The sequence below is a fragment of the Nomascus leucogenys genome, chromosome 18, assembly GCF_006542625.1.
Source record: "Nomascus leucogenys isolate Asia chromosome 18, Asia_NLE_v1, whole genome shotgun sequence".
NCBI lineage: Eukaryota > Metazoa > Chordata > Mammalia > Primates > Hylobatidae > Nomascus > Nomascus leucogenys.
Genome location: NC_044398.1, coordinates 18,480,787 through 18,508,762, shown reverse-complemented (window position 1 = coordinate 18,508,762; position 27,976 = coordinate 18,480,787). Strand labels below are relative to the sequence as shown.

At 43.9% G+C, this 27,976-nt stretch overlaps 1 protein-coding gene across 1 annotated transcript in view; it reads right to left on the bottom strand.

The window, feature by feature from the left end:
- The window catches only part of TET1 (tet methylcytosine dioxygenase 1), a 140,026-nt gene that overhangs the window by 108,725 nt on the left and 3,325 nt on the right, over positions 1 to 27,976 (bottom strand). Inside the window, exon 2 of the mRNA XM_012497024.2 lies at positions 17,191 to 19,226. Coding sequence (XP_012352478.1) covers positions 17,191 to 19,104 — 1,914 coding nt within the window. The 5' untranslated portion in view covers positions 19,105 to 19,226. The remainder of the gene's footprint in view (positions 1 to 17,190; positions 19,227 to 27,976) is intronic.

Here is a 27,976-nt window from a genome sequence, read left to right as displayed (position 1 = left end):
AAAAGCATGTAGTAGCTGGGTGTGGTGGCTCATGCCTGTAATCCCAACAATTTGGGAAGCCAAGGCAGGAGGATTGCTTGAGCCCAGGAGTTTGAGACCAGCCTGGGCAACATAATGAGACTCATCTCTAAAACAAAAACAAAAACAAACAAACAAACAAAAACACTAGCCAGGCATGGTGGTACATGCCTCTGGTCCCAGCTACTCAGGAGGCTGAGATGGGAGAATCACTTGAGTCTGGGAGGTCGAGGCTGCAGTGAGCCATGATCACACCTCTGCACTCCAGACTAGGCAACAGAGCAGGACCCTGTCACACACAAAAAAAAAAGAAAAAAGAAAAGCATGTGTTATGGCACTTGACTCTCAGTCTGTACAACTGCAGCAATGGAGAACCATGGCTGTCACTAATTAAGAAAACAGTGTACACGTAAACCATGTAATGAGCAATTAAAATTCATTTAATATAAAAATTGGAAGGCCAGGCATGGTGGCTCACACCTGTAATCTCTGCACTTTGGAAAGCCAAGGCAGGCAGAAGGCTTGAGGCCAGGAGTATGAGACCAGCCTGGCCAACACAGTGAAGCCCCATTTCTGCTAAAAATACAAAAAATTAGTGAGCATGGTGGTGCATGCCTGTAGTCCCAGCTACTTGAGAGGTACAGGCATGAGAATTGCTTGAACCCAAGAGGCAGAGGTTGTGGTGAGCTGAGATGTCACTACTGTATTCCAGCCTGGATGACAGGATGAGACTCTTGTCTCCAAAAAAAAAAAAAAAATTGGAGATATTAACAGAACACAGTATTTTGGGGCACTGGAACCTCTTCCAGAGTACTAAGGCTGGGCTAGGTGGCTCACTCCTATAAGCCCAGCACTTTGGGAGGCCAAGGCAGGTGGATCACTTGAGCCCAGGAGTTCAAGACCAGCCTGGGCAACATGGTGAAACGCCATCTCTTCTTATAAATTTCTTTTTAAAGTATATATATACACATATATAGATATATACATCTAAGTATTAAACAAGTTTGCCACTAGTGTTGGGATAGGCTAGCTCCATGCTAATTGCATCATAATATAACCTTACACTTATTAAGTAAAAGAGATTAGGAAACTTTCACTTCTAGTGATAATGAAATTGATAATCTGGGAGAAACCTCCTGCTGAAGACAATTAGAAAAGCTGGACAAAATACAAAGTCATCTGCTTGAAGGAATAGGAGAGTGAATGTGAATCATTACCATGATAGTGAAGAATTACCAGACCATGATTCAGAGGGAAACAAGGTCCAGGAAGTGTAAAAACTTTTTTTTTTTTTTTTTTTTTTGAGAAAGAGTCTTCCGTACAGTGGTGCAATCATAGCTCACTGCAGCCTCCATCTCCCCAGCTCAAGCAATCCTCTCGCCTCAGTGTCCCTACTAGCTGGGACTACAGGCACTCACCACCATGCCCAGCTAATTCCTGCATTTTTTGTAGAGATGAGGGTCTCAGTTTGTTACCCAGGCTTGTCTCAAACACCAGGGCTCAAGAGATCTTCCTGTCTCAGCCTCCCAAAGTGCTGGGATTACAGGTGTGAGCCACCACACCCAGCCAACATTTTTTTTTTTTTTGAGACAGGGTCTCACTAAAAATATTTTAAGTAAAATTAAAAATGGAGAGAAAGAGTTAAACACAGTTAAAGGAACACCTTAATGTTAAAATATAGCAGCAGTAGAATTGACAAACTCAAAGATTTTAAGTATTTAAATCATGTTAACATTTTTGTTTTTTGTGTGAAATGAAGCTAGAAGATGCTCACATCTCTCCAAATTTAACAAGTCTAAAAGATGACAGCAATAACCTCAACATGACTTATTCCTCAACCAGTCCACCTCTCAGTCTCACTACTCTCCATCTTCTGGGCCTTTCACATTTTCCTCATTGCCTTAGCTCAGAGATGTGGTGACTAAAATGAACATTCAACCCCGGGATTCTAATCCCAGATCAACTATGTGCGTAAGCAAGTTACCTGGCCTCTCTAAGCCCCAGTGTCTTTTTTTTTTTTTTTTTTTTTTTGAGACGGAGTCTCGCTCTGTCACCCAGGCTGGAGTGCAGTGGTGCGGTCTTGGCTCACTGCAAGCTCCGCCCCCCAGGTTCACGCCATTCTCCTGCCTCAGCCTCCCGAGTAGCTGAGACTACAGGTGCCCGCCACCTCGCCCAACTAATATTTTTGTATTTTTAGTAGAGACGGAGTTTCACCGTGTTAGCCAGGATGGTCTGGATCTCCTGATCTCCTGATCCGCCCGCCTCGGCCTCCCAAATTGCTGGGATTACAGGCTTGAGCCACTGCGCCCGGCCCCCTCAGTGTCTTACTTTATAAATTAAAGCAGAACGTATATTTCATAGGATTGTTGTAAGATTGTATGAGACAATGAGCATGTGAGTTCTTAATGCTATACTGCTCACTTAATAAATACTGAATAAGGCTGGGCATGGTGGTGCACACCTGTAATCCCCGCACTTTGTGAGTCTGAAGCAGGCGGATTGCTTGAGTCCAGGGTAACGTGATAAAACCCCATCTCTATTTCTACATATAAAAAATAAAGAAAAGCCGGGCAAGGTGGCTGACGCCTGTAATCCCAGGACTTGGGAGGCCCAGGCGGGTGGATCACTTGAGGTCAGGAGTTCAAGACCAGCCTAACCAACATGGTAAACCCCACCTCTACTAAAAATACAAAAATTAGCCAGGCGTAATGGTGCGCACCTGTAATCCCAGCTACCTGGGAGGCTGAGGCACGAGAATCTCTTGTACCCAGGAGGTGGAGGTTGCGCCACTGCACTCCAGCCTGGGTGACAGAGTGAGACTGTCTCAAAAAACAAAACAAAACAAAAACAACAAGATGTGTTTCTATTTCCCATTCTGCATAATGAGAATCCGAATACTTACACCTCATGGGTTAGGGTTACTGTCAGCATTGAATACAGTAATGGAAAGTCTTTTATCACCGTGTCTGGTCCTCAAAAAAATGTTAGTCTCCTTCCACCTTCCTTTCCTTTGCCAGCTTCCTGTGTGTGTTTCAAGCAAAGTTTCAATTTTGTTAAAATTGCATGTACCTAATTAGTGATGAAATAATGTGAATTAGTAATGTACCTAATTAATAATAAAGGTTATTGGTTCTTTAAAAAGGAAGAAAAAAAGTAGAACACTATTTTGATTTTCGTGTTGTATTAGTCTGTTTGTTTTACCAACTCATAATGCAGTATCAGGGTCTCTGGAAAACAGGAAATAAGGAAAGCAACTTAACTTCTGTGTTGCCCAGTAGACAAATCTCCCAGCAATTCTGTAATAACTCATGTACAAATTACTTACTCCTCCAAGGACAGAAGAAACCAACAGACACCCGCTTTTTTCTCTAAATCTAACCTATATCCACTCCATCCAAAATTCCATGGCTTGGATCAACTCTGGCCTTCCACTGTCTTGTCCTCCCACTTCCTCCTCCCTTGATCCTACTTTTACAGAAAACTCACCACAATATGGTGTTGTGTATGAAATATGATATGAAAATGAGCTGTATAGTGTAACTGTCTAGAACACAGCAGAAACACCAAAACCCTCTCATTATACAAGCACAAGAAAATAACTGTGGCATAGTCATCTCGCTGGAAACCACAACTATAATTCTGCATCACATGGGAACAGTGAAACCAATTCATTCATAAAGTATCTTAATCCCCCAGCAGGAAAAATGCTTTTGCAGATACTGAGAAATGGTACATATGGAATACTTAGAAGACTTAATTACTTTCCTCTACATAACATGAATAAAATGGCAAGATGGAAAACAGGTGAAAGTAATGAAATAAATACACAAATCTCTTCAAACATATATAATACCCACCACTTTTAAGCATCTGTTGTATAGCAGACACACTGCAAGACACTTTACAGACATCATCTCTGCTCCTCATGGCATCTCTGCTTTGCAGTATGACTATCTCAATGTTACAAGTAGGTCCACTCTCACACTGTTTACCATATAGGAAATAACTAAATTCTTAGCAAACTGTTTTTTCCTTAACCATAGAAACAATATTCAATTGCATTCCATCAAATCTGTTAAAAAAAAAAAAAAAAACTGATGTGAGGCTGGGCACAGTGCCTCATGCCTGTAATACCAGCACTGTGGAAAACTGGAGGAAAGATCACTTGAGGCCAGGAGTTCAAGACCAGCCTGGGCAACATAGTGAGATCACGTTTCTACAAAAAATAAAAATTAAAAAAAAAAAAACTTTAGCTGGCTGGGTGCAATGGCACACGCCTGTAATCCTAGCAAGTTGGGAGGCCAAGGCGAGCAGATCACCTGAGGTCAGGAGTTTGAAACCAGCCTGACCAACATGGTGAAACCCTGTCTCTGCTAAAAATACAAAAATTAGCTGGGAGTGGTGGTTGGCGCCTGTAATCCCAGCTACGAGGGAGGCTGAGGCAGGAGAATCACTTAAACCTGGGAGGTACTGATTGCAGTGAGCCGAGATTGCACCACTGCAATCCAGCCTAAGCGACAGCAAGACTCCTTCTCAAAACACAAGAACAAAAACATAAACCAGGCATAGTGGCACACACGTATAGTCCTAGCTAGTTAGGAGGCTGAGGCAGAAGGATCCCTTGAGCCCAGAGGTTCAAGGTTACAGTGAGCTATGACCATGCCACTGCAGCTTAGCCTAGGGACAGAACAACTCTATCTCAAAAAAATTTTTTTGTTCTGTTTTGTTTTGAGATGGAGTCTGTGTCGTCAGACTGGAGTACAGTGGCGCGATCTCGGCTGACTGCAACCTCCGTCTCCAGGGTTCAGGCAATTCTCCTGCCTCAGACTCCTGAGTAGCTGGGACTATAGGCGCACACCACCACGCCTGGCTAATTTTTGTACTTTTAGTAGAGACGGGGTTTCACCATGTTGGCCAAGATGGTCTCAATCTCTTGACCTCGTGATCGCCCACCTTGGCCTCCCAAAGTGCTGAGATTACAGGCGTGAGCCACCGTGCCCAGCCCCCAAAAAAATTTTTTTAAGTGGTCTGATTCTTTGACTTGTTTTTATTTCAGGGAGTAGACATATGATTTACTTTCTCTGAAATCCAATACAAGCTATGGGTAAGCTCGCCATAAAAAATGCATATAAGGCCGGGCGCGGTGGCTCACGCTTGTAATCCCAGCACTTTGGGAGGCCAAGGCGGGCGGATCACGAGGTCAGGAGATCGAGGCCACGGTGAAACCCCGTCTCTACTAAAAATATTAAAAAATTAGCTGGGTGTGGTGGCGGGCACCTGTAGTCCCAGCTACTCAGAGAGGCTGAGGCAGGAGAATGGCGTGAACCCGGGAGGCGGAGCTTGCAGTGAGCCGAGATTGCGCCACTGCACTCCAGCCTGGGCGACAGAGCGAGACTGTCTCAAAAAAAAACAAAAATGCATATAAATGCAATATGCTGCATATAATTCTGAGGGGATGGGATCACAGACCATTGAATCCTATGCAGAGTAAGAACCTCTGATGTAGAAGTTGCAGTTTTATGATTTCTAAATCATATGAAAGAATGATGTTGGGATCATTTCAACTAGGATCAAATTTGTTCTAGAAATCCTTGGCCAGGCACAGTGGCTCACACCTGTAATCCCAGCACGTTGGGAAGCTGAGGCAGGCGGATCACCTGGGTTGGTCCGGAGTTCAAGACCACCCTGGTCAACATGGTGAAATCACATCTCTATTAAAAACACAAGACTGGACGTGGTGCCTCACGCCTGTAATCCCAGCACTTTGGGAGGCCGAGATGGGAGGATCACCTGAGGTCAGGAGTTCAAGACTAGCCTGACCAACATGGAGAAACCCTGTCTCTACTAAAAATACAAAATTAGCCTGGCATGGTAGCGCATGCCTTTAATCCCAGCTACTCAGGAGGCTGAGGCAGGAGAATCGCTTGAACCCGGGAGGCAGAGGATTCAGTGAGCCAAGATCATGCCATTGCACTCAAGACTGGGCAATAATAGCAAAACTCTGACTCTAACAAAACAAAACAAAAACACAAAAAATTAGCTGGGCATGGTGGCAGGCGACTGTAGTCCCAGCTACTCTGGAGGCTGAGGCAGGAAAATCACTTGAACCTGGGAGACATAGGTTGCAGTGAGCTTAGATCGCACCACTGCACTCCAGCCTGGACAACAGGGCAAGATTTTGCCTAAAAAAAAAAGAGAGATATGTGTAGAATAAACTAATACAATGTTGTTTTGGGGTACTAGCTCATATAGTATACTACATATGGAATAAAACGTGTGGTTTACAGTATACTTTTTTGTTTTGTTCTTTCCCTGAGACGGAGTCTCACTCTGTCACCTGGGCTGGAGTGACAGCTCACTGCAACTTTTGCCTCCTGGGTTCAAGCAAATCTCCTGCCTCAGCCTCCGGAGTAGCTGGGATTACAGGCACATGCCACCACGCCTGGCTAATTTTTGTATTTTTTGTAGAGACGGGGTTTAACCATGTTGGCCAGGCTGGTCTCGAACTGCTGGCCTCAAGTGATCTGCCAGCCTTGGACTCCCAAAATGCTGGGATTACAGGCGTGAACCACTGCACCCGGCCCACTTTCTTTTTTTTCTTTTAACAGACATTGTCATATGAAAAATAGGCTGACTCATATGTATTTGTAAGATTTTATTCACTCATGGCCGGGCGCGGTGGCTCACACCTGTAATCCCAGCACTTTGGGAGGCTGAGGCAGGTGGATCACCTGAGGTCAGGAGTTCAAGACCAGCCTGGCCAACATGGTGAAATCCCGTCTCTACTAAAAATTAAAAAGTTAGCTGGGCGTGGTGGGGTGTGCCTATAATCCCAGCTACTTGGGAGGCTGAGACAGGAGAATCGCTTGAACCTGGGAGGCAGAGGTTGCAGTGAGTGGAGATCACACCACTGCATTCTAGTCTGGGTGACAGAGCAAGACTGTCTCAAAAAAAAAAAAAAAAAAAAGATATTTTATTCACTCACGAATTCAATCATTTGTTCAACAAATATTTCTTGAGCACCTGTTATGTGCTTCTAGCACCCCCTAAATCCAGGGCTTGGGCTTTGGAAGTTAACTTAAGCATGTCTTTTTTTTTTTGGAGACAGAGTCTCTGTCGACAGACTGTTGCAGTCTATCGCCAGACTGCAACCTCCGCCTCCCAGGTTCAAGCGATTCTCTTGCCTCAGCCTCCAGAGTAGCTGGGGCTACAGGCACGTGCCACCATGCCCAGCTAATTTTTGTATTTTTAGTAGAGACGGGTTTTCACCATGTTAGCCAGGATGGTCTTGATCTCTTGACGTCATGATCTGCTTGCCTCGGCGTCCCAAAGTGCTGGGATTACAGGCGAGAGCCACCATGTCTGGCCAAGCATCTCACTTCTACTGCTCTCTCTGCAGGAGAACATCAGGGCCTTCTTTAAAACAGTGACTTGGTGTTAATGGTGCATAATTAAATCAGTAAAAAGCAAAATTTCTCTTTTGTTGCACTCATAGCAGACATGAAAAGCTGATGATAATTAGCCAACACCTTCTGGATATCTCTTGAGCACTGGGTCTCATTATCAAGGTAATGCCCTGAATTGTTTAGTCTGATTCATTTGGAAGTTGTGTCTTATTTTCGTATGATAATAATGCAAAAGGAGATACTTTCTCCTATCCTTCCCGGTAACATTTGTGCCATTATCCATCATAGTCCCACAATGGCTGGCTACTTGAAAAGGACTTTTGCAGCTTTGATATAGTCAATTCTTGAAATACCACCCTGAAATAAAAAACCAAAAGGTTGACCAACAAAAAGAGATCTGAAGTTAAGCTCTGTAGCAAAATAAACATGCACGATAATAGGGTGCTCAATATTACATCATAGTGTAACTTGGAGTATGCTGACACTAGATGAAGATGTTGGCCAGTTTTACAAATTTTTCTTCCTAGAAAAGATAGTACATACGAAATGACAGGGTAAGATTTAAACTACTGTGACAAAATTTCAGAAATTAACACCCATGGGTCAGAATCAGTCAACATGCCTTTATATTGACATACTTGGGGGTTATACACGAATATCTACTACAACAACAAAGGTTTGTTTTTTGTATTTTTTCCCCAAGTCCAGTTTTGTGGTGCAGTATGCTACTGAAGTCTCAGTAGTAATACAAAGAGATTCCTTAAAGGCATATTTAAGTACATATAACATCTGCCCTCAATTGAAAGAGCTGGTAGCAAAAATTTGTTCCATATGCCATATGTAACATATGCCATAATGAGATACGGCTGTTTGAAAACTGAGAAAAGCAATGGCCAAGAGAGGCTAGCCCCACCCCCGCTGCCACCAAAAGGGATAAAATAATATGAGTGTGTCAAGTAATTCTGAAATGACAGGCCTGGAAGTAGACTATTATCACATGGAAAGGCCTGCAAACAAAATAGTGGGTAGTCAGTGGTTCAATTTGTATCATATTAACACTACTTAACTTTTTAGCTCCTGAAACAGCCCATGTAGGTATTACAATTTTTTTTCCAGTGGAATTTGCATTAATTAAGAGGCTAGCGTGGTAATGAACATGGCACATTAGATGACTTAATAGTGTCATTTAAGGCCAGGTGCGGTGGCTCACGCCTGTAATCCCAGCTCTTTGGGAGGACGAGGTGGGCGGATCACCTGAGGTTAGTTCGAGAGCAGCCTGACCAACATGGAGAAACACTGTCTCTACTAAAAATACAAAATTAGCCAGGCGTAGTGGTGCACACCTGTAAATCCAGCTACTAGGGAGGCTGAGGCAGAATTGCTTGAATCCAGGAGCTGGAGATTGCGGTGACCAAGATCGTGCCATTGCACAACAGCTTGGGCAACAAGAGCAAAACTCCATTTCCAAAAAAAAAAAATAGTGTCATCTAATAGGCTGCTATTTAAACTAACCAAGTACATAATAGCCCTTTAATATTTTAGACAAAAAATACATTAACCAGAGTAAATATGAGAGATTATTTCAGTTTGACTAAGCTTGCAAACTAATTGTCCAGTCATTCAATGAAAGTTAATTAAATGCATGATACTACACCAAAATCACCTGGTTAGAGATATATGAAGACCCTGTCTTCAGAGATGTAGTCCACAACTTTAGATTGCTTTCCCTTTTTTTTTTTGAGACACGGTCTCACTCTGTCGCCCAGGCTGTAGTGTGATCTAAGCTCACTAGAGCCTCCACCTCCTGAGCTCAAGCTATCCTCCTGCCTCAGCCTCCCGAGAAGCTGGGGCTATAGGCACATGCCACCATGCGCAGCTAATATTTTTGTATTTTTTTGGAGAAATGGGGTTTCACCATGTTGCCTGGGCTGGTCTCCAATGCCAGGGCTCAAACAATCTGCCTGCCTCGGCCTCCTAAAGTGGTGGGATTACAGGCATGTGCCAGTCCCCATGGCCAATTTTGTTTTCTTTGGCTTTCACACATACTAAAAATTACTTGTGAAAGTGTAGCTTAGCCAAAGCACCCACTCTGTAATGTCTGCAAATAGCTCTACAGTCCCCCCTTCCTTTTTTGTAACAATCTCTCACTGTTCAATAAATAGGGTAGTGCATATGTTTCAAAATGCACTACCCTATTTATAATATTTTCAAAATTACAAACACACAAGAGGAAAACCCTAACCAAAAGCAAATTCCTAGATGACTGAGAGTGACAAAGCTAGCAGTTTTCATTATCTGTAATTCTGAATATCAAGAAGAGTAAGCTGAATTAGGCTTGACAGATGACAAATGAAGTTTTTTTCCATGGCCAGAAGATACCTCTCAGAAGATTACATAACACACTGTCATACAATTAAAGAATGGGAGACTACAATGTAATCTATGATTTAATAAAGTCTAAGGTTGTTTTCACTTATCCAAGGAGTTAGCAGTCAACATTCTGAGAAATGGTACGTGGCTTTAGGGGCCAAACGTATTTTATTTCTTACAGGCAACCCTCAAACGAGAATAAATTCAGAGAGACTCCTTCAGAATTTATACATATTTTCTGAGACACAGTCTCACAGTCACCAAGGCTATAAAGTACGGTGGAGAGATCACAGCTCATTGCAGCCTCAACCTCCCAGGCTCAAGCAAACTGCCACCTCAGCCTCCTGAGTAGTTCAGATCACAAGTATGGGCCACCACCATGCCATATATATATATGTGTACATATATATATGTGTATATATATACACATATATACACATATATACATGTATATATATACACGTATACATATATATGTATATATACACATATATATACACACGTATACATATATACGTATATATACACACATATATATACACACATATATATATACACACATATATATACACACATATATATATATTTTTTGAGATGGAGTTTCACTTTTGTTGCCCAGGCTGGAGTGCAATGGTGTGATCTTGGCTCACCGCAACCTCCGTCTCCTGAGTTCATGCCATTCTCCTGCCTCAGCCTCCCAAATAGCTGAGATTACAGGTGTGCACCACCATACCCGGCTAATTTTTTTTTGAATTTTTGGTAGAGACGGGTTTTCACCATGTGGCCAGGCTGGTCTCAAACTCCTGACCTCAAGTGATCCACCTTCCTTGGCCTCCCGAAGTGCTAGGATTACAGGCGTGAGCCACCGTGCCCGGCCTTCTACAAAAGATTTTTTAAGCTGGCCAGGCATGTGCCTGTAGTACCAGCTACTGGGAGACTGAGGTGGGCGAATGACTTGAGCCTAGAAGTCAGGGCTGCAGTGTGCCATGACCATGCCACCTCACTCCAGCCTGGGTGACAGAGCAAGACTGTCTCAAAAAAAAAAAAAAAAAAAAAAATTGAATATAATGAAAATGCATTGGTTCATCTGAAAAATAAGATAAAAATTAATAATAAAATAGGCCGGGTGAAAGAGTGAGACTCGGCCGGGCACAGTGGCTCATGCCTATAATCCCAGCACTTTGGGAAGCCAAGGCGTGTGGATCACCTGAGGACAGGTGTTTGAGACCAGCCTGACCAACATGGAGAAACCCCATCTCTACTAAAAACACAAAATTAGCTGGGCGTGGTGATGTGCGCCTGTAATCCCAGCTACTAGGTAAGCTGAGGCAGGAGAATCACTTGAACCCGGGAGGCAGAGGTTCCAGTGAGCTGAGATCGCACCACTGCACTCCAGCCTGGGCAACAAGAGTGAAAATCCATCTGAAAAAAAAAAAAAAAAAAAAAAAACAGAAGAAGGAAGGAGTGAGAGACTGTCTCAAAAAGAAGAGAGAGAAAGAAGAAGGGCATGACTTGGGCCTAGAGACTGAGGCAAGAATGTGCACTGGGGAAATGTATGCAGTCGTATACTGCTGCAGCAAGTAGAAGGTGAAGATACACGAAGGCAAACAAGACAGAAGTGGGTTTTGCAAAAATCTTAAAGGTGCTGTATTCCCTGCTAATGAATCTAGGCTTCATCAAATCATTCGAAGGCCCTGAAAGTTTTGCTCTATTTCTTTTATTTTGAGTGAAATATATCACATAAACAGAACACTACATGTAGTTAGATAGGAGAATCATGTTTTTCAGAAGGAAAACTTGTACTACCCTAAGGGGAGCTTGTTATTCAGTTTCCTGATTTCCCTGGTGGCTAGAATGCTCATAATTATATTTACAGTGCATAGCCTAGGAGAAGTACAATACTTGTTGATAATAAAGATAGCACTGAAATTATCCTGATTAAGAGATAAAAGCCTCACTATAGCAGTGGTCAAGAAAATGGAGAGGTGGTAGCTAGCGCTCAGAACTTGTAGAACAAGAGAATTTGGATGGATGAGCGAAGGAGGCGAGGACACTGAATATTCAATTTTGGGTAATCATTTGTTATGGCACCAAACCAAACATGTAATGCAAGAGAAAGAGCAGGTTTGAGAAAGAATAGAACAAATGTGGTCATATCTATTAGAGATAGAGTGTTTTTTACAGTGATGTCATTTGGCAATGCTACAAACCAGTAGCTTACAAGGGAGGTCTCTCTACTACAGATATTGCTAAATGTTACTTTGTAAACCATCAGTAACTGACCACATTTTATCTATTCCCACATGTGTGAAGTGACTTGATTGAGTAAAAGAAGATTATACATTTCAGTAAGGTAATTATTTTTTTTCAGACAGAGTCTTGCTATGTCACCCAGGCTGGAGTGCAGTGGCACTTATAGGTCACTGCAACCTCAGCTTCACAGGTTCAGGCAAGCTTCTCACCTCAGCATCCCAAGTAGCTGGGACCACAGGCATGAGCCACCACGCCCGGCTAATTTTTTCTTTTTTTTTGAAATTTTGGGTCTGGGCATGGTGACTCATGCCTGTAATCCCAGCACCCCAAGTTAGACCAGAAATTGGCAATTAGCAACACTATTCAATGCAAAAGCATCCCCTTTGTCCCCCATGTGTATCCGTCACTCAGCATCAAATAAGATCTTTCTTCATTTTGCTCCTAAAAATGTCTGAATGGGTGGCTTTGTCCAAATCCCAGCTAAATGTAAAAATTCTTATCAGGACTCGTTAAAAACTTCAAAATCTGTCCTTGCCATGGTCGGGGCTTTAAAAAAAGAATTAAAATATTATAAAAAATCAAAATCAGCCAGGCTCAGTAATCCCAGCACTTTGTGAGGCCAAGGCAGGCAGATCACCTGAGTCAGAAGTTCATGACCAGCCTGGCCAACGTGGTGAAACCTCATCTCTACTAAAAATACAAAAATTAGCTGGGCATGGTGGCAGGTGCCTGTAATCCCAGCTACTCGGGAGGCTGAGGCAGGAGAATTGCTTGAACCCGGGAGGTGGAGGTCGCAGTGAGCTGAGATCACGCCACTGCACTCCAGCCTGGGTGACAGAGCGAGACTTTGTCTCAAAAATAAATAAATAAAATAAAATAAAATAAAATTTTGGTGTAGAGGTATATGTCACTATGTTGCCCAGTTTATTTATCTCAAAGTCTTGGGCTCAAGCAATCCTCTTGCCAGCCACCACGCCTGGCATGCCTTGGCCTCTCAAAGTGCTAGGATTACAGGCTCAGTAAGATTTTTAACAACAAAGTATTTTAGAAACACTTTAAATGCCCATCAATACATGATTTATTAAATGTCTGATTTCTCATTTGCAGTGGCTCAGACAAATAAAAAATCAGCGTTATTTATTTATTTATTTATTGAGACAGGGTCAGGCTCTGTCACTGAAGCTGGTATGCAATGGTGCCATCATAGCTCACTGCAGCCTTGAACTCTTGGGCTCAAGCTATCCTCCGACCTCAGCCTCTCATGTAACTGGGAATACAGGTGCATGACAACATACCCAGCTATGTTTTTTTGCTTCTTGTTTTTTGAGACAGTGTCTTGCTGTCGCCCATGCTGGAGTGCAATTGTGCGATCTCGGCTCACTGCAATGCCCCCCTCCGGGTTCAAGCGATTCTCCTGCCTCAGCCTCCGGAGTAGCTGGGATTAACAGGTGTGCACCACCATGCTCTGCCATTTTTTGTATTTTTAGTAGAGACAGGGTTTCACTATGTTGGCCAGGCTGGTCTCAAACTCCTGACCTCAGCTGATCCGCCTGCCTCGGCCTCCCAAAGTTCTGGGATTCTAGGCGTGAGCCAACGCACCCGGCCCAGCTGTTTTTTTTGTTTGTTTTTTGTTTTTTGATGAGGTCTTGCTATGTTGCTTATGTTGGTCTCAAACTCCTGGCCTCAAGTAATCCTCTCCCCCAAGCCTCTCGAAGTGCCATGAGCAGCCAAAATCAGCATTTTTAAACTGATAATTTAAGTCAAGAATGAAATAGAAGGTCAGGCACGGTGGCTCACACCTGTAATCCCAGCATTTTGGGAGGCCAACGCAGGCAGATCATCTGAGGTCAGGAGTTGGAGACCAGCCTGGCCAACATGACAAAACCCTGTCTCTATTAAATATACAAAAATTAAGGCCGGGCACAGTGGCTCACGCCTGTAATTCCAGCACTTTGGGAGGCCGAGGCGAGCAGATCATGAGGTCAGGAGATCGAGACCATCCTGGCTAACACGGTGAAACCCTGTCTCAACTAAAAATACAAAAAAATTATCCAGGCGTGGTGGCGGGCGCCTGTAGTCCCAGCTACTCAGGAGGCTGAGGCAGGAGAATGGCGTGAACCCAGGAGGGGAGGAGCTTGCAGTGAGCCGAGATCGCACCACTGCACTCCAGCCTGGGCAACAGAGTGAGACTCCGTCTCAAAAAAAAAAAAAAAAAAAAAAATTAGCCAGGTATGGTGGTGGGTGCCTGTAATCCCAGCTATGCGGGAGGCTGAAGCAAGAGAGAATCACTTGAACTTGGGAGCCGAGATCATGCCACTGCACTTCAGCCTGTGTGACAGAGTGAGACTGTCTCAGAAAAGAAAATAAAAAACAAAAAAAGAAATGGAAACAGTTTCCTGAATTTTAAGTTCACAATCCTTTTTATTTTTATTTTTTTTTTTGAAATAGGGTCTCATTGCTGTCACCCAGGCTGGAATGCAGTGGCACCATCACTGTTCACTGCAGCCTTGACTTTCCAGGCTCAGGCGATCCTCTCACTGCCGTCTCCCAAGCAGTTGGGACTACAGGAGCGTGCCATCACACCCAGCTAGTTTTGTATCTTTAGTAGAGATGAGGTCTTGCTATGTTGCCCAGGCTGATTTCGACCTCCTAGGCTCAAGCAGTCCACCTGCCTGGGCCCTCCCAAAGTGCTGAGATTACAGACATGAGCCACCATGCCTGGCCTAAATCTCACAATACTTTTTTTTTTTTTTGAGACAGGGTCTCTCTCTCTCTTGCCCCTGCTGGAGTGCAGTGGCACAACCTCCACTCGCTGCAACCTCTGCTTCCCAGGTTCGAGTGATTCTTGTGCCTGAGCCTCCAGAGTAGCTGGGACTACAGGCATGCACCACCACTCCTGGCTAATTTTTGTACTGTTAGTAGAGATGGGGTTTTGCCAGGTTGGCCAGGCTGTTCTCGAACTCCTCGAGTGATCTGTCTACCTCAGCCTCCAAAAGTTCTGGGATTACAGGTGTGAGCCACCGTGACCAGCGTCACAACACTTTTATTTATTTATTTATTTATTTTATTTTTTTTTTTTTTTTTTTTAAGACAGAGTCTCGCTCTGTCACCCAGGCTGGAGTGCAGTGGCGCAATCTCGGCTCACTGCAAGCTCCGCCTCCCAGGTTCACGCCATTCTCCTGCCTCAGCCTCCCCAGCAGCTGGGACTGCAGGCGCACACCGCCACGCCTGGCTAATTTTTGTATTTTTAGTAGAGATGGGGTTTCACTGTGTTAGCCAGGATGGTCACGATCTCCTGACCTTGTGATTGGCCTGCCTCGGCCTCCCAAAGTGCTGGGATTACAGGCGTGAGCCACCACGCCTGGCCTATTTATTTATTTATTTATTTGAGATGGAGTTTCACTCTTGTTGTCCAGGCTGTAGTGCAGTGGCACGACGACGTCTCACTGAAACCTCCACTTCCCGGGGTCAAGCGATTCTGCTGCCTCAGCCTCCTGAGTAGCTGCGACTACCAGTGTGCACCACTATGCCTGGCTAATTTTGTATTTTTAGTAGAGATGGAGTTTCACCCCACGTTGGTCTCGAACTCCTGACCTCAAGTGATCTGCCGCCTTGGCCTCCCAAAGTCCTGGGATTACAGGTGTAAGCCACCATGCCCAGCCACAATACTTTATTTATTTATTTATTTATTTATTTTTGAGATGGAGTTTCGCTTTTGTGGCCTAGGCTGGAATGCAATGGTGCAATCTTGGCTCACTGTAACCTCTGCCTCCTGGGTTCAAGTGATTTTCCTGCCTCAGCCTCCGGAGTAGCTGGGATTACAGGCACCCGCCACCACGCCCAGCTAATTTTTGTGTTTTTAGTAGAGACGGGGTTTCACCACGTAAGCCAGGTTCGTCCCAAACTCCTGACTTCAGGTGATCTGCCCACCTCGGGCTTTCGAAGTGTTGGGATTACAGGCGTGAGCCACCACACCAGGCCTACAATATTTCCTTTTTTTTTTTTTTTTTTTTTTTGAGACGGAGTCTTGCTCTGTCGCCCAGGCTGGAGTGCAGTGGCGCAATCTCAGCTCACTGCAAGCTCCGTCTCCCAGGTTCAAGCCATTCTCCTGCCTCAGCCTCTCCAAGTAGCTGGGACTACAGGCGCCCGCCACCACGCCCGGCTAATTTTTTGTATTTTTTGTAGAGACGGGGTTTCACTGTGGTCTCGATCTCCTGACCTCGTAATCTGCCCACCTCGGCCTCCCAAAGTGCTGGGATTACAAGCGTGAGCCACCGCGCCCGGCCTTCAGGCCTACAATACTTCTAAGTCCATCTATTCTACTATATCTGCATTTATAGCAGACGTAATAAACATAACTTTAGTGCGTGATCTAAAAATCATAAAACATCATATCTGACAGGTGTTTCAAAAGGCCGAAAAAGCAATACTGGGTTTTAACCAAGCTCCCTAAAAGTTTTTAAATAAATTCTAAATCAACAGAACCTTTAACTACCTTAGGTTCATAAACTATAATAAGAACTAATGTTTGTATATCACTTTGGAGTGTACAAGCCATTTTTCTTTAATCCCAACAACCCTGTAAGGTTGGTAGATCAGGTAGAAATCACTCACCAAAAGTTGAGACAAAAGCTGTATTATTGCTATGTCTCCAAAACAAAGTTTCAAGATTAGGGATGAAATTGTATTCTTTCAAAAGGAAAGATGTTTAATTCCTCTGGTTTTTCAGGCTGCTATGGAGTTAATGAATTCATTCCACTCTTAATTTTTAAATCTGTGACTGCCAAAAAAGACATGCAACTAGCCAAAAGAGGCATAGGGGAAATCTTTGCAAAACCACATTTCATACAATTTCTCTACGTTTCCATCAAATCCTGTAATGAGAAAAAAACTGTATGTTCTAGTGTTCTGGGACAAATTCTAAAAATAAGCTAGCTAAGGCATCACTGCACAAGACATACTTCAGGTAGGTCCAGGAATTCTTTTATGGATAACTTAAAGTAACATTGTACCAAAGTAAAAATATGTAATAGTGAAGCAATTCACTATTACATAGGGACACTAGAGACACTAGAAGTGTCTCTGCATATAGATCACTATACCAAGTGTCAGCTGTCTCCCAGCCCCTTGACTGTTTGCTTACCTCCAGAGGCACAACAACAGATGGTTTCTTTTTCAGCTCCTCACATTTTCTTTTCTTACAGATCTGATGGCTGTTCTTTCTGTTCTTGCAGTAAGTACATTCACCACAGTTGGTCTTCTGCTGGCAGGGTTCACAGACCCCACATCGCTTTCTTTTCTTCTTTTCCAAAGTGGGTAGCAAAGTGGTATAGGAAGAAGAGGAGGTACTGACCATTGGCACTGCCATAGTCACCACTGTGGTGTTGACAACATGAACTGTGCTGGTTACACTGACCTGGGAGTTCCCTCTGTCTAATTTGCTAGGACCAGCCTGAGAGAGTTGGGCCACACCCAGTGAAGCATGGAAGAGTCCTCTCTCAGGGGCTAATGGGAACTCCTGAGTGTTAGCTGGCAGGAAGCTTATATGAACCTGCTTCTCATTTTCTACATTGCTTATAGCCATTACTGGAGGTAATGAATTCTTCTCTGAGTTTGATGATGATTGAGGAGTGTGTCCTGAGCCCAAAGGCAAAATCTGTATAGCACCCTGGACTGCAAGTCCATATGAGACAGTGCTTTGGGGCTCAGGCCATTTGGAAGGAGCATTAAAGGTAGCAATTGGATTTGGAGGAACAGGAAGGAAGACAGGCAAGTCTGGGACAACACTCCCACTCATACCAAGAGTTTCTTGTTGGTCTAAAATAGTACCAAAGACCTCTCCTTGGACTGGAATAGCACCAGGAATCTCTGGTAGATCTGGGGTCTCACCCAGGGCCTCACCATGAACTGGGTCAGCACCAGGAAGTTCCCATTGATGTGGGATAGCACCAAAGGCCTGTCCTAGGAAAGAGGTGGTATCAGAAACTTCCTGTTGATTTGCAGTAGCTTTGAAGGCCTCTTGATGATCTGGTTTAGCACCAAGGGTCGCTTGTTTTGAGCCTGCCAAGAGGAATTTTATTACAGAGGTAGGAGACGTAGACCCACCAAGAGCCAAGCAGTTTCTAAGGTTCAAGTCAGGTATAACCTTATTAAGACTGGAGGTGGGGTAGCAATCATGTTCACTTTTAATGGGATCCAGGTAAGAATCAGATAACTTAAGAGATTCTACTCGTGAACCCAACTCTTCTAACTGAATGCTGGGGTTTCCTTGAGAGGTAACTTTGGGGGTTGCTCTTTGGGGAAAAGGAGCACACACTGTGTCCTGAGCAAACATTTTTGGGGAACCACTGGTATCATTCAATGTCTCTTCAGAGAATAGTCCTTCACCACAGCGTGTCCCTTCCAGTGGCCCAAGAAGGATCTCAGCTGCAGGGCCACTGTGGGTAGGGATATTGATCTTGGAATCCTCAACTCTTTGGGACCAAGACTGAGTTGTCTCTTGGCTCTTACCTTTAAGTAAAGAGGGATTTTGTACACCAATTAGAGTCTCTATATCAGGAAGGACTTGGGTGTCTTGCACTGGAACCGAATTATTTTCTGAGTGCTTTACTCCCAAATCAGGGAGTATCTTATAATCACAATCATGTTGCTTTTCTAAACCCTTAGAAAGTGGAACCTTTTTGGATTTGGCTATGACCAGTGGGGGTTGGGAGAGTCGCCTGCTAAGAGAGGTGCTTCGTAGCGCCATTGTAAACCCATTGCAGGTTAAGGACTCTGGGTTCTGAAAAAGAACCTCAGTCCTATCCGAATTCATGCGTGCTGCTCCAGCTCTTGTCAGAAGGCTTCTGACTGGCATGGGTGGTTTAGGTTCTGTTTTTTTCTTAACATCTCTTTCTTGAATTAATTGCTTTAATTTTCCAGGGCTTAAAGTCTTGACTGATGCCACATTTTTGTTGGCTCCCTTGGTTGTCTTTCGTAGTTGGCTGTTTTTCTTTTTTTTGTTTACATCTTCCTTCCTGACTAATCTGGAAGGCCTTGCATGGCGGGATCGAGACATAGCTACAGAGTAGGAAAAAATGAAAGGGCACAGGAAACAGAGTCATTGGTCCTTTGGAAAGTCTCACTTCTGAGGAGAATCTGGATGCACTGCTCTTCAGCTCAGTCACACAAGGTTTTGGTCTGAAATAACAACAGAAAACATTAAAGTGAGTCTTTTTCCTGTGCATTCCCCTATTTGAAATAGAATATTCACTACTAATTGTTTTATTTTATTTTTTTTGAGACAGGGTCTCATTCTGTTGCCCAGGCTGGAGTGCAGAGGCATGATCACAGCTCACCACAGCCTGGACCTACCCAGGCTCAAGCAATCTTCCCACTTCAGCCCCCCAAGTAGCTAGAACTGCAGGCTCACACCATCACATCTGGCTAATTTTTGTATTTTTTGTAGAGACATGTTTTCGCCATGTTGCCCTGGCTAGTCTCTAACTGGGCTCAAGCCATCCACCCACCTTGGCCTCCCCTAGTGCTGGGATTACAGGTGTGAACCAGCGTGCCCGGCTACTTAAAAGTAAGGGCCAGGAGCAGTGGTTCATGCCTGTGATCCCAGCATTTTAGGAGACTGAGGCAGGAAGATGACTTGAGGCCAGGAGTTCAAGACCAGTTTGGGCAACATAGGCAGACTCCAACTCATAAAAATAAAAACAGTGGCCAGGCGCGGTGGCTCAAGCCTGTAATCCCAGCACTTTGGGAGGCCAAGGCAGGTGGATCATGAGGTCAGGAGTTCGAGACCAGCCTGGCCAACATGGTGAAACCCCATCTCTACTAAAAATACAAAAATTGCCAGGCGCAGTATCTCACGCCTGTAATCCTAGCACTTTGGGAGGCCGAGGTGGTCAGGAGTTTCAGAATAGCCAGGCCAAAAAAAAAAAAAAATTAGCTGGGTGTGGTGGTGCACACCTATAATCTCAACTACTCAGGAGGCTGAGGCAGGAGAATCAATTAAACCCAGGAGGCGGAGGTTGCAGTGAGCCGAGATTGCGCCATTGCACTCCAGCCTGGGTGACAGAGTGAGACTCCATCTCAAAAAATAAAATGAAATAAAATAAAATAACAGGGCTGGGCATAGTGGCTCATGCCTGTAATCCCAGCACTTTGGGAGGCCGAGGTGCGGGGGTCACCTGAGATCAGAAGTTCGAGACCAGCCTGGCCAACGTGGCAAAACCCTATCTCTACTAAAATACAAAAATTAGCCGAGCGTGGTGGCAGGCGCCTGTAATCCTAGCTACTCAGGAGGCTAAGGCAGGAGAATCTCTTGAACCCGGGAGCCGGAGGTTGCAGTGAGCTGAGACTGCACCATTGCACTCCAGCCTAGGCGACACAGCGAGACTCCATCTCAGAAAAATAATAATAAAATAAATAAAATAAAATAATAAAAATAGAAAATGACAAAAATTTAAAAATAATTAGGCCAGGGGCGGTGGCTCACACCTGTAATCCCAGCACTCTGGAAGGCTGAGGCAGGTGGATCATGAGGTCAGGAGATCGAGACCATCCTGCCTAAGACGGTGAAACCCCGTCTCTACTAAAAATACAAAAAAAAAAAAAAAAAAAAGTTAGCTGGGCATGGTGGCGGGTGCCTGTAGTCCCAGCTACACAGGAGGCTGAGGCAGGAAAATGGTGTGAACCCGGGAGGCAGAGGTTGCAGTGAGCCAAGATTGCGCCAAAGCACTCCAGCCTGGGTGACAGAGCGAGACTCCGTCTCAAAAAAAAAAAATAATTAAAAATAATTAAAATCATGGAACTGAGAATTGTTTACTGCAAAAGAAAAATATAATCAACACAGAAAGTACCAAAGTATCCCAAGCGAATTAATGCGGGGACGGAAAACCAAATATCTGATGTTCTCACTTATCAGGTACTCATGGACATAAAGATGGCCATAATAGACACTGGGGACTACTAAAGAAGGAGGGAGGGATGGAGACAAGGGTTGAAAAACTATCCGGTACTGGCTGGGCGTGGTGGCTAATGCCTGTAATCCCAGCACTTTGGGAGGCCGAGGCAGGTGGATCACCTGAGGTCAGGAGTTTGAGACCAGCCTGGCCAACATGGTGAAACCCTGTCTCTACTAAAAATACAAAAATTAGCCAGACGTGGTGGCAGGCACCTGTAATCCCAGCTACTTGGGAGGCTGAGGCAGGAGAATCACTTGAACCCAGGAGGCAGCGGTTGCAGTGAGCTGAGATCGCACCATGGCACTCCAGCCTAGGTGACAGAGCAAGACTCCATCTCAAAAAAAAAAAAAGAAAAAAGAAGAAAAACTATTGGGTACTATGTTCACTACCTGGGTGACAGGACCAATTGCACCCCAAACCACAGTATCACACAATATTCCCATGTGACAAACCTGCACATGTACCCCCTGAACCTAAAAGAGTTGAAATTATTTAAAAAAAGAAAAGAAAAAATACTAAAGTATCCTTTAAACCTTAGATTCACTAGAAAGCTTCTTTAATTGCTTCAACAAATGATTTAAGTTGATGAAGTTCCTCAAATAAGGTAAGCATGGGGTTTTCTCTACATTAGAAGCCACACCCCTTATAGTTTCATGCATTTTTAATTTATTTATTTATTATTATTATTTTTTTGAAACAGGTCTCCCTGTTGCCCAGGCTGCAGTGCAGTGACATGATCATACCTCACTGTAACCTTGAACTCCTGGCCCCAAGCAATCCTCCCCACCTTCCAAGTGCAGAGATTACAGGTGTAAACCAGCATGCCTAGCCATTATATGTGTTTTAAAACTTAAATCCCAATGTTTACAAAAATTATCTCTTTCCTGAGCACATCCCTATGCAGGGAGAAGTATCATCTGTTTGACAGTAAAGCTGGTTAAACCAGAGGAAGAAGAGGCTTATATAAGGTAAGAAACTGGCTGGGCATGGTGGCTCACACCTGTAATCCCAGCACTTTGGGAGGCCCAGGCGGGCAGATCACGAGGTCAGGAGATTGAGACCATCCTGGCTAACACGGTGAAACCCCGTCTCTACTAAAAATACAAAAAATATTAGCCGGGCGTGGTGGCAGGCGCCCGTAGTCCCAGCTACTTGGGAAGCTGAGGCAGGAGAATGGCGTGAACCCAGGAGGCGGAGCTTGCAGTGAGCCGAGATTGCACCACTGCACTCCAGCCTGGGCAACAGAGCTAGACTCCATCTCAAAAAAAAAAAAAAGAAAGAAACTCTCCTCCCTGGAGATCCAACAGTATTCCTACCACATTCCAATTAACAATACACAAATTTTGAGCTTTTCACATGCACACCAAAACAGCATAAAATCTCAGGGGACAGTATTGACAATTTAGGTTACAAATAAGACTCACAGGTCCAATACATCTGTTGAGTATCTGCTATGTCTAAGGAAGGCATTGTTGTGGACACTGCCCAAACCCAGAACTATCCTTTTCTTTCTCCTGACTCAATCCAAAGCCTGCTGGTTCTAAAATCCCTTCTACAAGATCCCACAAGTCTTTTTCTTTTTCTTTTTTTTTTTTTTTTTGAGACAGGGTCTCACTGTCACCTGGACTGGAGTGCAGTAGTGCTAACTCAGCTCACTACAGCCTCAATCTCCTGGGCTCAAGCAATCCTCCCACCTCAGCTGCCCAAATAGCTGGGACCACAGGCATGTGCCACCACGCCAGTCTAAATATTTAATTTTTGTGGAGATGGAGTCTCGCCACTTGACTTTGGGTTTTGACCCGGGTCTTTTCAGATTGCCTACCCAGACCCAAAATAAGATGAAGCTCTAAGCAAAAGCAAAGCTCACTATAGTAGGATATCAACAGTCTCTCTCAAGATCACAGAATCGGCTTGGCGCTGTGGCTCACGCCTGTAATCCCAGCACTTTGGGAGGCTGAGGCAGACGGATCACCTAAGGTCAGGAGTTCGAGACCAGCCTGGCCAACATGGTGAAACCCTGTCTCTACTAAAAATACAAAAAGTAGCTGGGCATGGTGGTGGGCGCCTGTAATCCCAACTACTTGGGAGGCTGAGGCATGAGAATCGCTTGAACCCGAGAGGTGGAGGTTGCAGGGAGCCAAGATCACGCCATTGCACTCCAGCCTGGGTGACATGAGTGAAATCGCATCTCAAAAAAAAAAAAAAAAAAGAAAGAAAAGGCTGGGCACAGTGGCTCACGCCTGTAATCCCAGCACTTTGGGAGGCCGAGGTGGGTGGATCACCTCAGGTCGGGAGTTCGAGACCAGCCTGACCAACATGGAGAAATTCTGTCTCTACTAAAAATACAAAATTAGCCAGGCATGGTGGTGCATGCCTGTAATCCCACCTACTCGGGAGGCTGAGGCAGGAGAATCGCTTGAACCCGGGAGACGGAAGTTGCAGTGAGCCAAGATCGCGCCACTGCCCTCCAGCCTCCGTCTCATGGTGTAGGAACTCCGTTTCATGGTGTAGGAAAATGGTTGTGGGTAACCATTTGTTCTCATTGTGAGAACCATGTGTTCTCACGAATCGTCTCAACTGACAACTAGTCTTAATTTTCTGTTGTCACAGTCTTGATTCTATGATTTTTTTTTTTAATTTTTAAGACGGAGTTTCTTATTGCCTAGGCTGGATGGAGTTCAATGGCACGATCTTGGCATGTTGAGCAGGCTGGTCTCCAGTTCCTGACCTCAGGTGATCTACCCGCCGCCTCAGCCTCCCAACGTCTGAAAAAAATTAAAAATAGATTAAAAAAAAAACCCCCGGCCGGGCACAGTGGCTCATGCCTGTAATCCCAGCACTATTGGAGGCGGAGATGGGTGGATCACCTGAGGTCGGGAGTTTGAGACCGGCGTGACCAACATGGAGAAACCCCGTCTCTACTAAAAATACAAAATTAGCCGGGCGTGGTGGTACATGCCTGTAATCCCAGCTACTTGGGAGGCTGAGGCAGGAGAATCACTTGAACCCTCCCGGGTTCAATCTGTTTAAAAATTACTGATCTGACCCAGGTAATCCTAGGACCCACTGGTTAGTTTCATGTCTAGAGATGATCTCACATCAAAAAGTCCTGGGTTTGAATCTGTGATCGCCAGCTCTGTGTCCTTCAAAGAACTACTTAACTGAGTCCATGTTCCTTCATCTAAAATGAGGTAGTTTTGAGGTTTCAATGGGCTCCCACAGGAAAAACCCAGTGGCACTGGTTTCATCCCTGTGGTATCTGTGGTTTGAGTGTCAGGGGACATGGGTAGCAGAATAAAAAGATGAACGTTGGAAGTAGGCTGACCTGGGTTCAGTTTTCAGTTCATAAATATTAGTAGATTGTGACAAGTTTCTTGGTATCTTTATACCTATGTTTCTTCATGTTTAATACAAAAGAAAACCTAATAGTATTGACCCCATTGGGTTATCATGAGAATAAAATGAAATAATATGTGTAAAGGCTTAGCACAGGGCTGGCGCATGATAGGTGTTTCATAAATAGGAGCTAAAAAAAAAAAAGGCTATTTGCAACTCTAAAATACGAAAAAAAAAAGAGAGAGAAAATAAGTGGTAGTTATGATTATTATGGAACCAGTTTAATCCAGAGTTTGCTATATTCTCCAGAACAAGATCTCCTTTTGGTTCTGTTCCCACCTTACACACTACATAGGTTACACACATAAGAGTTCCCAGAGCACATTACATTTAGTCAATGTAATGTGTCTTTAAGACTTTTAAAATAGATCACGAGGTCAGGAGATCGAGACCACGGTGAAACCCCGTCTCTACTAACAATACAAAAAACTAGCTGGGCGTGGTGGCGGGCGCCTGTAGTCCCAGCTACTCGGAGAGGCTGAGGCAGGAGAATGGCGTGAACCCGGGAGGCGGAGCTTGCAGTGAGCCGAGATCGCGCCACTGCACTCCAGCCTGGGCGACATAGCGAGACTCCATCTCAAAAAAAAAAAAAAAAAAAAAAAGACTTTTAAAATAGACATTAGTGATAACATCAAATACACAAAAAATAACATTTTGATAAATCTGTACTAAATACAAACACTAGGCCAGACAATACTTCACTTGAATTCTTGGCATCTAAGCTTACTGCTTTCCCCTTCTTCCAAAAAAAAAAAAAATTTGGCTTGCAGTAATTCAGTCTTTGGCTGTGAAAAACTGAAGGATATTTTCTCCAAAGACCACTGCTTTTTGTACAAGATTTTCAGAAAACAAGACATTCCAATTCCAATTTCCAAAAAGTCAACAAATACCTTCATCAGGATGCATTTTCATTACAAAAAGCAATTCATTTTAATCTCCTGAAATTCAACGGTATCATTAAAAGCATGCTTTCTCTTGTATCTAGATTATACTGCTAAAAAATTATTAGGAGTATATAATCTAGTCATTGCAATCAGCCACAAAAATTAAAATTCATATATGTAAGCAAGTAATCCGGGTATGCCAGAGGGTGTCATGGGATCTGCTTTGAAAATGGTTTACAAATTGATTTCTGTCTCTCCTATATTCTTTCATATTTTTAAATTGAAGTGCTTTAGAAATTCAGACTTGTAATTAAGATAATCTTTATCATTCAAACCCTATCTCCTAAAAAACAGCCTGTCAAGGAAATAGAAACATATGAACAACGTGGATTGTGAAGATGTGGCCTCTTTAAATGGTAACAGCCTTTTTATGAGATCATGAAAGAGGCCAATGACCCCTGAAAAACCCAACTGCAGGGGAGAAAACCACTGGGTGCCACCCAGCCAAAGAATCAGAGACAACCAGAAACAAAATAAGGACTCCCACAAGACCCTGATTTTTATCACTCATGCCTCCACTATTGAAACATAAACTTCTTTTGTGACAAACTAAGTTGTCCCAAGAGCCAAACTCACGGAGTAGGGGCCGTAAGCTTATCCTGAAATTTGTGGAGGCAGGGGGAAGACAATGTAGTCCACTCCATTAAATAGGTCTACATTTAAATATGGAATTACCTAAAAGACCTCCAGAAATTAATTTCTTTTTTGTAAACATTATTAAATACTCTACTTCCATTTTTAGTTCTTCTGTCATGGAGTATTCAATTCATACAAAAATGTGTGTGTCCCTCTGTGTGCATATATATATATATATATATATATATATATATATATATTTTTTTTTTTTTTTTTTTAAACAGGGTCTTGCTCTGTCACTCAGGTATATCAAGGCTCACTGTAGCCTTGACCTCCTGGGCTTAAGTGATCCTCCCACCTCAGCTTCCCAAGTAGCTGGCACTACAGGCACGTGCCACCACACCAGGCTAATTTTTTCTTTCTTTTGTAAAGACAGGATGGTCTCACTATGCTGCCCAGGCCACTCTCAAACTCCTAGCTTCAAGTCATCTGCCCTCCTGAGCCTCTTAAAGTGCTAGGACTACAGGTGTGGGCCACCATGTCCAGCAAAAATGTGTATTTTCAAATAAATACTCAGATCCTACCACTCAGATGAACTAAAATATTACCAGCTGTCAAATCTCCCCTGTGTACACTCTTCCCTAATTCTACTTCCATTTTTCATTTCTGATAAAAACTGATATTTCAATGCTTCTCAATATCAGGTTTGTTTTGTTTTTTTGAGACAGGTCTTGCTCTGTCGCCCAGGCTGGAGTGCAGTGCTGTGATCATCACTAACTATGCCTTAAACTCTTAGACTCAGGTGATCCTCCCATCTCAGCCACCCCGGTAGTGGGAATCACAAGCACAGGCCACCATGCCTGGCTAAGTTCTTTTTATTTTTTGTAGAGATGAGGATCAAGGATGATCTCACTATGTTGCCCAGACTGGTCTTGAACTCCTAGCCTCAAGTGATCCTCCTGCCTCAGCCTCCCAGAACACTGGGATTACAGGCATGAGAAAGTTACTTTTATTCTAATCTGGAATGTCTTCAAGAGTCAGTGAAAGTGCTGCAGATATAGCTACATGATAACATGATATGAGAAGAAAATAAGACTGGAGACCCTGTTATTAAGCATATATCATTGGCCCAAGAAGGGAATCATGTGCAATTAATGGACACCATACTGTGAGTTCTTACTGTCATGGAAGGGGAAAAAAAAAAAACCATTTATAGGATGTAAAACATTACTCAATCAACAGATCTTTTCACCAGAGAGCACCAAGACCCCCTAAACAACAGAACATTTTTTTGGCCAGGCGTGGTGGCTCACACCTATAATCCTAGCAATTTGGGAAGCTGAGGCAGGTGGATCACTTGAGGTCAGGAGTTCAAGACCAGCCTGGCCAACATGGTGAATCCCCATCTCTACTAAAAATACAAAAATTAGCTGGGCATGGTAGCGCATGCCTGTAATCCTATCTACTAGGGAAGCTGAGGAAGGAGAATCACTTGAACCCAGGAGATGAAGGTTGCAGTGAGCGGAGATCACACCACTACACTCCAGCCTGGGCGACAGAGTGAGACTCTGAAAAAGAAAAAAAACAATAGAACATTTTTCCCCCTAAAATGTCTTTGTGACAAGGGAACTACAGAGTATGCAATACAAAATTATAGGCCAGGAGATAATAACCCACCTAAATTTTTAAAATAATTACCTTGTTTAGAGAATGAAAAGCTGGCTTCTTAAAGTGTAAGGGTTTTCTGTAGAGAACTGGCGGGTGCGGTGGTTCTCGCCTGTAATCTAAGCATTTTGGGAGGCTGAGGCAGGCGGATCACCTCAGGTCAGGAGTTTGAGACCAACCTGGCCAACATAGTAAAACCCCATCTCTACTAAAAATACAAAAATTAGCCAGGTGTGGTGGCACACGCTGTAATCCCAGCTACTTGAGAGGCTGAGGCAGGAGAATTGCTTGAACCCTGGAGGCAGAGGTTGCAGTAAGCCAAGATCACGCCACTGCACTCTAGCCTGGGAGACAGAGCGAGACTCCGTCTCAAAAAACAAAAAAGCCAGTATTG